This window comes from Rhipicephalus microplus, chromosome 7 (assembly GCF_043290135.1).
Source record: "Rhipicephalus microplus isolate Deutch F79 chromosome 7, USDA_Rmic, whole genome shotgun sequence".
NCBI lineage: Eukaryota > Metazoa > Arthropoda > Arachnida > Ixodida > Ixodidae > Rhipicephalus > Rhipicephalus microplus.
Window position 1 is genome coordinate 34,160,709 of NC_134706.1, and position 12,541 is coordinate 34,173,249.

A 12,541-nucleotide genomic window follows, 5' to 3' on the forward strand; every position below is an offset into this window, starting at 1 on the left:
ATCATTATTATGATCTCCAGCTTGTCCACGAACTTTCAGTGCTAGCTTTTCACACAATCGTAGCAGCCACAAATTTGAACCACCGCAGCATGGCACCACTTGTCTGAGCGGAACACAAAACCGAGCAAGCACATAACGAAACTGGTGCATTGTACCAGTTTCGTTATTCATGCATAACGAAACTGGTACAGTTTCGTTATGCATGAATAACGTGCATGAATAACGTGCAATAAGTGCATCGTACCAGTTTCGTTATATTCTTGCGCACTGCGCAAAAACATAACGTTACGTTCTTGCGAACAGCTCTTGCGCACTGGATCGTCAGTCACAGACATTTCGTGGCTGTCACGGAGTGGCCATTTTTGCTCTGATATTCTTCTTTCAATGACTTGGACTTCAAGCGCAACGTGAAGGTGACATCGACAAGAAAGCATGACGAGTGCGTCCATATTATTGCTGTCGCATTAAAACAGAAAGTTAATCACGATTTTTCACACGTGTGTTTTTATGATGATGAGTGTGGCGAAGCGTCCATCAGTCCGTACGTGCCTCTATTCGTCCGTTCGTTCTTGCTTCCGTCCATCTGTGCGTCCGTACGTGCGACCATTCAAGCTTCCGTCCGTGCGTCTGTGCGTACGCCTGCGCGCCCGTCTATCTGTTCGTCCGTCCATTCATAAATCTGTCCTTGCATCTGTCCATCCGTCCGCGCATCTGTCTGTCTGTCCACTCGTCCGTCCATCCGTAGGTCTGCTTGTCTGTCTGTCCATGCATGCGTCCGTCCGTCCATCTAGTGAAAACTCTAAGTACCGCCATCTCGCTCCTGTTTATAACATCTGCGTTGCTTTATTCCACTAAGAACTATAGTCTAGCAGTGAATCTTGGAACCAGGTGGCTACGTACACGGCCGGGCTAGACTGCACCTGCGAGCGTGTGGAGGTGCACCATAGACCAGCCGTGCTACGTATTACATAAATTGGGGATGACCTACCCAAGCCTTAAGGAGCTTTGCCCCTAAAAGGGGGGATGTATGCCCCATCGACGCACAAAAGAAAGGCTTGGTCGAGGAAAATAGTGATTGTGCCTCTGGACATCAATCGTTGTGTGGATGCTCTAACCGCTACCTAAGGACGACTTTGCGTATCTAGCTGATCAAAGAGTGCACTGTTCCCTCTTCCTCTTTAGATAGTGATAGACGTCGTAGGTGATCGATGTCGTCGCATGAAGACTAATGTGCTCAAGGCATAAAAGCCTCAGTGGGCAACATGAGTTTCATTTTTTGAATACCCCCATGTGTTGGTTGAGGGAGAGAGCAGTGATGGTACGCAGCTTGCAAAAGGTTGTCACGGGCACACGATGTTTGAGGATGTCATTTTTTTCTGAAGGGCCCGCAGCAACAAAGAGGAGCGGGCAACGTATTCTGATTACTTTCCTGGGAGACCCTGGGCTTTGTCACATTAAATGACGGACCCCTACAAATCAAGGAGGTGCATGAGCGTAACAATTGCTGGCCATTTACGCCATTCTAACTCGTCTGTTTCAACACCACAACCACCACTACTTTTCGAATACCGCTATGTTTGCTAAAAATCTCATGTGCACCAAGAGGCGTGCATATTCAAAGTCTGTTGCACTTGTAGGGCATGTTGTTTTGTTCGTTTGATGAGAAAGTATATTGCGGAGCTTCCTTAATATGTTCTGTATGGTATACATGAGATGTCCTCCAGCCGCGAGTTCAATATTCGGCGATAACGTCTTGAGGCGTCAGGTATGTGGAAAGGCAGGAACTGATTCGGTAAGTCAGCGCCAGAGATTGAAGCCGTCAAGATTGAAGCCGTCAAGAACTGCTAGTTGTGTCAGCTTGTGGCAAAACAAGAACAAGATACATTATTCATTAGATGAATAGAACCTTCTGCATTGTCACTATGACTGGACTCAAAATCCGTGTGCTGCGCATGAGTGCAGCCGATCAGTTAGTGACTGCACTACATACGATGTTCGAAAGGTCTCCTCACGTGCCATGTTTCAGAACGAACGTCTAAAATATCAGCTTTTTTACTCGAAACGAATAAAACGAAAACCTAATTGCTCACACATTCGCAGTCATTGATTTCAATTGTTGTATTTCAAAATAAAACATAACTGACTGTAGAATTATGAAGACTTTGTTACATGAAAATAACATGGAGTCGCTTAAACTTACCCAAAAGAGCACATTACTTCATTATCTTTTTTGCATTGTATCCTAGGGAGGGGCTTGGAATTATGCTGCGTGAATTTAACACATTTGTAGGCAGTGCATTTTAATTGGGGAGTCAGTGGACATATAACTTTATGACCGAGAGCATATATAGCGGCCTACAAATCGCTAGGTAGGATAAGGGTTGAAGCAAAGAATAGCCCCCCCCCCCCCTCACCGATGGTATGTGTCGCACAGGTTGGCACCATCGCTTCCTTTTGAAGGGCGAGGTTGTGGGAATGAAATCTTTCCCGCTGTTAGAAGTGTTAATTTTACGTTGATTATAGTTGTTAGGAGTGGATGATGTTTCTATTACAGCGCAAGCTGGGTTCCTTCTCATTTCATTTCTTCCTAGTTCACGGATAGCTTTTATGGACATGTAACTACCCCACTGCCGCTGTAACCTGAGCTTTCACTGTAATAATCACACGTAAAAAGCTGTATCAGTCGCACGGTGCATTGGACGCTGTTCTCTTTATAAGAAATTTTCAGATGACTCAATCGGAGGTGTGGCTCGTGATACTGTTATCGGCAAAAGCAGCTTGTATTGTGATGATTTCTATTTTACGCATAGGTGTCGTTTTAGCGCGTGTGTAATGAATGGTACGTGTACTTTCTTGCTTTTTTGCTTGTAAATTCTCGCTCTTACGATTCCTTGGGTCAATAAATTTGCTCATAATTTTTTCACTTTATTAAGGGAACAGGGAAAGTTTTTATTTGCTACGCCATTCACTTGTGCACGTACTTTATACTAATAATAAATGTTTGGGTTCAACGTCCCTAAACCACGATGTGATTATGAGAGACGTCTAGAGAAGGTATCTGGAGGTTTTGACCGCATGGGATTCTTTATCGTGTACCCAAATCTAAGCACACGGGCCTCAAGAAATTTCACCTTCATCGAAAATGTAGTCACGTCAGCCGGGATTCAATCCCGCGACCTGCGGGTCAGCAACTGAGTGCCTTAGCTACTAGACCACCGTGGTGGCTGTGTAACGTATACTATAATGAAGAAACTAATATACTTACTGTCCACGCTGCCAAGGTTTCTCTTTCTGTGAAATAAAAGGTTGCAATGGTGAGCCTTCTTAGTGCTGTCACACGATTTCTTTTGATATTATTGTAACATCAAACTTCTTGATGCCTCGTTCAATGCTCCATACACTTGGTACATCGTTTAGCTAATTGGCGTACAGCTGCAATCACATCGCTATAGCGAAAACGTGCGTTTTTGGACGTCCTATCGGGTTTATGATATGCCTCCTTTTGTACAGATTTTAAACATAACATAAACTTACATAAAGGATGATACAGGGATTATAATCAAGGTTATAATTATATATAGGCGCCTGGAAGGATGCCAGAAGGCTCTCCAGCTGCCATAATTAACTATCTGAGAACACATTTGATGATTATATGTGGGGTTTAACGTCCCAACACCACGATATGATTATGAGAGACGCCGTATAGTGGAGGACTCCTGAAATTTCGACTACCTGGCGGTTGCAAATAAAGAAGAAAGAAGGGGGCACGCACGCGAGCTAGGGACACGTTGGTCGCGACTACACACCCTGCAAATAATATTTGCACAAGCGATGCTACAGCAACTGAATGTAAAAATTAAACATATTGGTCCAATACACAACCTTAAGTCAATGCTTAGCATACAATTCGACGATATATTTCCTCATAACGCGAAACAATTGGCACATAGGTATTTAATGACCAGTTAGCAGATTGTATAGCTCACCTAGAGATAAGCAATATCATTGCGACTGATGTATCTGTGTCTAAAGAAAAGGCTGGGGTTGGTATCTTCTATCCTTATTTTGACTGGTCCTTTTCGATTCTACTCCCAGATTATACCCCTGCACTCATTGCAGAATTATTGGCTGTTGTTCTTGCCCTACGCGAATTGCCCTCAAGCGAATTATCAGCAGTGATCATTACAGATTCGTTATCAGTATGTAATGCACTTTCTGCGGCAGCAACAGCAGAGCTGATGAATACGTTTCAGCATTTAATACCGCAAAACGTGGAAAGAAACTGCATTTGCTATGGGTACCAGGCAACCGCGGATTATATTTGAACGAAATGGCAGACTCTTTAGCAGCAGTATGCCTGAGTGTGTCCACCATCCCAGTGTTGCCAGATACGGCTTACGTGACAGCTCTGAGGTTCCGAAATGCTTGTTTGCCATGGGGATTATGTAATTCGGATAAATTTAAAGATTTAGAGCATTTAAGGTATTACTGGAATAAACAGTGGCGTGTATTTCGCCAGTTAGAGGTCACTTATACCAGATTGCACTGTACAGTTTTACAACTAAATTATTACCTTAACAAAGCTCGACTGAAGGCATCACTGCTTTGCATTTTTTGCAACAACATTGAAACAATTGAACATTTATCTTTATTATGTGTTCGTTACTTTTATCAGAGAACATTTTTAGTAGCCCCATTACAGAAGCTAGGATTACAAGTAAATGTACCAGTACTTTTATCACTTGGCGGTACTTCATTTGGTTACTGCCACAGGGATATATACTCCACTGTGTTTGACTATATCAATGCAACTAAAAGACTACCGTGCTAGTGAACCCTTACATTTTCAGTTCTTTAGTTTATAATTCGTAGCTATGTCTGTCAGGAACAAGATACGGTTGGACTGCTTGCTCAGCAACTATTTTTGTTTATTGGCAGTATTATCCCTGAACTAATTTTTCAGATCGGCTTTATTTTCATTCAAGCTTTATTTAAGTATCTTGCCACCCGGTTCTTGGCCCATCCCTCTCTGTGGGTGAGCGCCATCTATCTGAGGTCATGAGCCTTAACATCAGTACTAACAGCGTATCCTTGCGGTTGCTTGAATGAATGTATGTATAGCGCTGATAGAATAGCACTGCGGGCCACACCCAACTGACTGGCTCCAAACGATAAAAGGGTGGATGTATTAACTGCCAAACCGAGCATGCCAATCGGTCTCTGAAGAATTATTTGGCACAGCGAGGCGAAGCGGCGGCATGTGAGAAAAAAGTGATCTAATGTTTCCAGTTCATTGCAAACTGCACATAGGTTAGTTAATGAAAATACAGATTAGTGGATTTGAAAAATAAGTTTCAACCACTGTTTCCGCCTCCTTAATTTTAGTGATATTAATTTACATACCTTTAACATCTCAGTAACAGAATTCCTTCTTCGATATTTGGAGCAGATAAAGCGAGCTGACATTCTCTGAATGCGTTCTAATTTATTTTTTAAGACCTTTTGGTGTGGGCTCCACACAGCGCTAGCGTATTCTCATCTCGGACAGACATACGTTTTGTATGCAAGCAGCTTGACATCTTTTGTGGCTCGGCCTAATTTCTTTCGTAGGAAGCACAATTTTTGACATGCTGATTGACAGATGTTATCGACATGAGGACGCCAGCTCAACTTATCTGTTATAATTACACCTAAGTATTTAAAATTACAGACTTTCACCAGCATATCATCACCAATGTTATATGCAAACGAAAGCACTTCCTTCTTTTTTGTAATGTGTGTGTAAGTGGATTTTTAAATATTAATTTCCATACCCCATTTAGAACACCATAAGCTTAGGGTTTGTAAGCACTGATTGATATTCACTTGATCTTCTCTGCATGATACCGGACAATAGATTAGGCAGTCATCTGCAATTAGCTTAATTTTTACTGTTGGTTGGACAACTGATGATATATCATCTATGTATAAGAGAAAGAGTAGGGGCCCCAATACAGATCCTTGAGGCACTCCCGAATACACCTCCCGATTTCCCGACATAGCATCTCCCACTTTAACTGCTTGTTGTCGATTGCCTACATAAGCTCTGATCCAACTGAGAATATTCTCACTAATACCGACATCGCGAAGCTTGAATAGCAGTTTACGGTGTGAAACTCTGTCGAACGCCTTTGAAAAATCGATACATATGAAGTGAATAAGAAAGACGTTGATACCATCAGGTCAGCTATCATCAGCACAAGAAAAAAGGCACGAGATCGGCGATCAAGCACCGTCATCTGGGTTCGCCTGCCTCCCTTTAGAGCTACCACCCGCTTGCTGAGTCCTTCAATAAACCCCCTTTACATTTGGTGGATCGTGCTGGGTAACTGCATCACCTACACCCTGGAACTCCGATCCCGCACCCTGCGGTCGACCATGCAAGTTGACGCTGCCCAACAGACAGCACCTCTCGCGGCTCCTACTTGCCCCGGCCCGGTTCACCAGCGAGACCCCCCGATCTTTTCGGGCGCCGAAGACCAGGACGTCGAGGACTGGCTGTCGTCCTACGAAAAAGTCAGTGGACCAAACAGGTGGGATGACGCTGCTAAGTTGAGCACCGTCAACTTTTACTTGGCTAATGTGGCGAAACTGTGGTACACAAACCACGAATCCGAGTTCGAGAACTGGGCCACTTTCAAGCAGGCAATATCCTCGGTTTTCGGTCGCTCTGACGTGCGGAAGTTGCGCGCAGAACAACGCCTGCGCTCACGGGCACAAGAACCTGGCGAAACGTTTACCGCCTATATTGAAGATATACTCGATCTCTGCAAGCGCGTCGATGCCGCAATGAGCGAAAGTGCCAAGATCCAGCACATTATGAAAGGTGTTGATGACGACGTCTTTCAAATGCTCCTGGCGAAGTCTCCTGGCACGGTGTCTGAAGTGGTAACTCTGTGCCAGAACTACGACGAATTTCGACGACAACGAGCTCTCACCCGTCGTCCATTTCAGCCTAACCAACCACTCGCTGCACTGGACGTCGTACCTGACCACTCCCGCCTTCTAGCACAAATGAAAGACTTTGTGCGTGAGGAGGTCGCACGTCAGCTTTCCCTCCTGCCGTTTTGTCAGCGCCAAGAGCTCCCGCAGCAGCAGCAAGAGCAACCACCGACACCGTTAGCTCCCATGCTCCGACATGCACTTCAGGACCAGATTGCCGAGGCTATACCAGTGCCCTTTCAGCAGCAAGTTGTCACCGCGCCTCTTACTTATGCTGACGCAGTAAAGAGGCAGCAGCCACACCAGCCCTCGCCGTTCAATAGACTGCCGCATGTCACCGCTCCTACTCAGTATTCCGTCGCATGGGCTCCTCCCCTCGCTACCACAGCCTCGACTCAGCCGTATGCCGCGTGGGCGGCGCCCCTTGCTGCAAATGCCTGGCGAACGCGTGATAACCGGCCGATCTGTTTTGCGTGCGGCGGACCTGGCCATATCTCCCGATACTGCCGTCGTCGCGTGCTCGCCTACACAGACGTCCGACCACGAAGCAACTACATGGACCGACCACCTTTTGGTTATGAAAGTTCGGATCGTCAGTCAAACACGTCTTCCCGTGACTATCCAGCAACTTCGTCTCGTCGCTCACCTTCACCCAATCGACGCTCCTTGTCACCCATGCGTCCACGACCAGCCCCTCAAAATGAGGGAAACTAGCCGTCGCAGTTCAAGGGGCAAGAACTGCGCTATCGAAATCTTCAAGTTCTCGCACCTTGCCGTCAAATATCGTCGAAGTTTTTGTAGACGGCGCCCATGCATACGCTCTTGTGGATACCGGTGCCGCTGTGTCTGTTATAGACGCCAAACTTTGCCGCAAGCTCCGAAAGGTGACCACGCCGCTTGATATGTTCTTACGTGCAGCAAATGGAGAACCTGTTCGACCTATAGCCGCCTGCACTGCCCGACTCAAAATTGCGGAGGACCACTACATTGTTGACTTTATCGCCCTTTCCTCGTGCTCTCATGACATCATACTTGGCTGGGATTTCCTATCCCGTAATCGTGCCGTTATAGATTGTGCCCGTTCCGAACTTGAACTGCTTCCGTTCTTCGACCAGCCCTACGACCACACTAATCAAGCCGCGCACAAGCTCGTTGTCAAAGAAGACACTGACATTCCACCGACAACAGCTGTTTTGCTCCCTGTGGTCTCCAACGGCATGCGTGATGAAGTAGCATTTTTCGAGCCATCAAGCCTCTTTCTAAGTCGGAAACCCCTTCTGCTCCCTTATTCAGCCCTCTCAATTTCTAATGGAGCAAGTGCTCTCTGCCTTACCAATCCCTTTCCGCATACCATCAAACTGTTTAAAGGCGAGTCTCTTGGATGCGTACAGCCCATTGATAACGGACAAATTTTTACCGTGCCGCAAGAATCATTCCAAAGTGACCTCGCCGCAGTCAGTGCTCTTAACCACTCTCATCTACAGGCTTCAAAAGTGTTCGATTCGGCGATCGCAGACGGACTGTCACCATCTGAACGATCTGAACTCCTCCAAATGCTGTACCAGTACCGCGAATCTTTCGATGTTGTTCAACCTTCACTTGGCCGCACTTCTACCACTCTACATTACATCGATACCGGCTCCCATGCGCCACTACGACAGCGACCATATCGTGTTTCTGCGGCGGAACGCCAAGTTATTACCGAACAGGTGAACGATATGCTCCAACGTGGCGTCATTCAACCTTCACAAAGTCCATGGGCCTCACCTGTAGTGCTCGTTAAAAAAAAGATGGTTCCGTTCGCTTCTGCGTGGATTACCGGCGCCTAAATAAGATCACTCGAAGAGACGTGTATCCTTTACCCAGGATTAACGATGCCCTTGATACTATACAAGGTGCCGAGTTTTTTTCATCATTAGATTTGCGCTCAGGGTACTGGCAGGTCCCCCTTGCAGATGCCGATCGACCAAAAACAGCCTTCGTGACACCGGACGGTCTGTATGAGTTTAATGTCATGCCCTTCGGCCTCTGCAATGCGCCTGCCACGTTCGAGCGCATGATGGACTCGGTTCTTCGGGGTTTGAAATGGCAAATCTGTCTCTGCTATCTCGACGATATAGTCGTCTTTGCGCCAGACTTTGGAACACATCTCGAGCACCTCAAACACGTCCTCACGTGCCTGAAGAATGCTCAGCTCCAACTCAACCTCAAGAAGTGTCACTTCGCTGCTCGGCAACTTACGATTCTCGGGCACGTCGTATCAAAGGACGGTATACTTCCAGACCCGGCTAAGTTACGTGCTGTCGCCGACTTCCCCAAACCAACGACTATGAAGCAGTTACGGAGCTTCGTGGGGTTATGCTCCTACTTTCGCCGGTTCGTGCGCAACTTCGCCTCTATCATTGCGCCTTTGACCAAACTTATAGGCAGCACCACTGATATTTCGTCATGATCTTCTGAGTGTGACCAAGCCTTCTGTGCCCTTCGTCGTCTCCTCACTTCGCCACCAATACTGCGTCACTACGATCCTACGGCAGCAACTGAGGTCCACACCGACGCCAGTGGTGTCGGCCTCGGTGCGGTTCTCGCGCAACGCAAGCCTGGATTCGCCGAGTATGTCGTCGCCTACGCCAGCAGAACTCTTACCAAGGCTGAATCAAACTACAGCGTCACCGAGAAGAAATGCTTGGCGATCGTTTGGGCGCTTGTCAAGTTCCACCCATACCTTTATGGCCGTGCTTTTGATGTAGTAACGGACCACCACGCATTATGCTGGTTATCTTCGCTTAAGGACCCATCGGGTCGTCTTGCCCGTTGGGCTCTTCGGCTTCAAGAATATGACATTCGCGTGGTATATCGTTCCGGCCACAAGCATGCCGATGCTGATGCACTGTCACGATCTCCCCTATCCCCGGGCATCGCATCTGTTTCCTCGGACAACACGTTGTCAGCGCTTGACGAGGACACCATCTCTTCTGCACAACGCAATGACCCATGGATCGCTTCGCTTCTTGACGCGTTATCCGAGGCACCGACACTTCCAACCACTCGAACCCTGCGCCGCCAGGCTCCGCATTTCAGTATTCGGGATGGCCTTTTGTACCGGCGCAACTATTCAGCAGATGGTAGGAAATGGCTACTAGTCATTCCCCGAACGCTGCGCTCTACCATCTGCGCGTCGTTTCACTCCGACCCGCAATGTGCTCACTCCGGTGTTTTCAAGACCTACGAGCGCCTACGAAAAAGGTATTACTGGCGCGGAATGTTTACCTTCGTCCGCCAGTTCATTCGCGGCTGCCACGAATGTCAGCGGCGGAAAAGCCCGCCACATCCTGGAACAGGTTCATTGCAGCCACTTCCATGCCCAGACCGTCCATTCGACCGAATAGGAATTGACCTCTACGGACCACTACCATTAACAACGGCAGGCAACCGATGGGCTATCGTGGCAGTGGATCATCTAACACGGTACGCTAAAACTGCTGCTCTCCCCACAGCTGCAGCACAAGACGTCGTAACTTTCATACTCAATCGCTTTGTGCTTCGTCATGGTCCTCCTCGAGAACTCCTCAGTGACCGAGGGCGTGTTTTCCTCTCCGATGTAATACAAGCAATTCTTCGACAGTGCCATATGGTTCACCGGAAGAGTACAGCCTACCACCCACAGACGAACGGCTTGACTGAGCGGTTTAATCGTACTCTGGGGGACATTCTCGCTACGCATGTCGCTTCTGATCAAACAAACTGGGACCTCGTTCTCCCATTTGTTACATACGCGTATAACACCGCTACGCAAGTCACTACCGGGTTTTCCCCATTTTTTCTCCTGTACGGTCGCGAACCATCACACACCATCGACACTTTACTGCCATACTCGCCAGATCCCTCCGAATACAAGCCTGTCTCGGAAGCCGCTCGTTACGCAGAAGAGTGCCGCAAGCTAGCCAAGCGGCTTACTACATCCGACCAACAGCGCCAGAAGGAGATCCGTGACGATGACTATCGTTCTGCACCAACGTTCGTTCCTGGAGCACCTGTATGGCTTCACGTACCGCCCTGCGCCGCTGGTGTATCACCCAAGCTACTCTCCAATTATCATGGTCTCTACCGCGTGGTCGAGCGTACTTCACCCGTGAACTACGCCATTGAACCCCTCACGCCACCGAGCGACCGTCGTCGGCGTGGACGTGATATCGTTCACGTAAACCGTCTGAAGCCGTACTTTGACCCGCTTGTCCTCACGTGTTAGATCGCCAGGATGGCTTCAACTTTTTCGCCGGGGGTAACTGTAGTGAACAAGAAAGACGTTGATACCATCAGGTCAGCTATCATCAGCACAAGAAAAAAGGCACGAGATCGGCGATCAAGCACCGTCATCTGGGTTCGCCTGCCTTCCTTTAGAGCTACCACCCGCTTGCTGAGTCCTTCAATAAACCCCCTTTACACATATAACATCGATTTGCATACAGGCGTCTACAGCTATACACAATTCATGTATAGTTTCAACCAGTAGTGTGACTGTTGAAAGGCCACCGCGAAATCCATGATGAAAGGGGCATAATAATTCATTTTGTTCTAAAAATTGCCAAGTATTTTTGCCACCATATGTTCAAATATTTTACAACGTACCGACTTGAGTAAGACAGGCCTATAGTTGTTCAATGTTGTTCTATCACCACTTTTAAAAATTGGAACAACAATTACTCTACGCCAATCTTGAGGTAACGAGTGGCACTTTAAAAATTTCTCGAAAATAATCACTAGGTAGTATGGCAGACACTCCACAAATCGTCTCAAAAATTGATTTGATATACCGTCAGGTCCACATGACGTTTTGGTATTTAAAAGAAGTAGTTGATTGAATGTACCTTCTCAGTTAATATTTATATCATCTTCCTCAAGTGTCACTGTAGTACCCGATTCAATTTCCTCGTTGTCGCCCTGATCCTTACAGAAAACCGATTGAAAAAAATTGATTGTCTTTCAGCTATATCTGACTTTTCTGTGATTACTTTTTTTCAATCTACGATAAGATCAATTCCCTCATTCGCTTCCTTAAAAAACAGCCAAAACTTACGTGGTGAGTTCGTTGAAAGGTTAGTGGGTGTGTTATTGAAAAAAATGTTTCTTGGATTGCACTATCTCAGCTTTCAAGTTTTTTTTTTTCAGCACAAGAAATTTCGGTCGAGGCCCTAAGAGTTCTGCGCAGTCTCTTTAGTTTACGCTTCATGTGAATTATTTTCCTACTTATCCATGGATTTCTTCGTTTTGTCTTTTTAACGCGAGTGCGTATGAAGTTGTCTGAACAGTAACCTACAATTTCTTTAAAACGTTTCCAGATCTGTTCAACGCTTCTTGATGAACGCTCCTCGACTCGACTTTCACCCTTCACCGACAGAGTTGTGCACTGCACCGCTGCTGGGCTCAAAATGACACTGCGCTACTCAACAATAGCAGCAAATTATCACTGATATGCAGTGACTTTCCCTGCCTGGAGATGATGCTCCCATCGGCTTCCTCAAGTGAAGGTGGAGCGTTGAGTGAATGGGCGTTCTAGAAT

The 12,541-nt window shown here is 46.8% G+C and overlaps 1 protein-coding gene across 1 annotated transcript in view; it reads right to left on the reverse strand.

Moving 5' to 3' along the window:
• Positions 1–12,541, reverse strand: part of LOC142767146 (japanin-like-RA1) — a 46,576-nt gene that overhangs the window by 10,162 nt on the left and 23,873 nt on the right. The window contains exon 5 of the mRNA XM_075868364.1: positions 12,473–12,534. Coding sequence (XP_075724479.1) covers positions 12,473–12,534 — 62 coding nt within the window. The remainder of the gene's footprint in view (positions 1–12,472; positions 12,535–12,541) is intronic.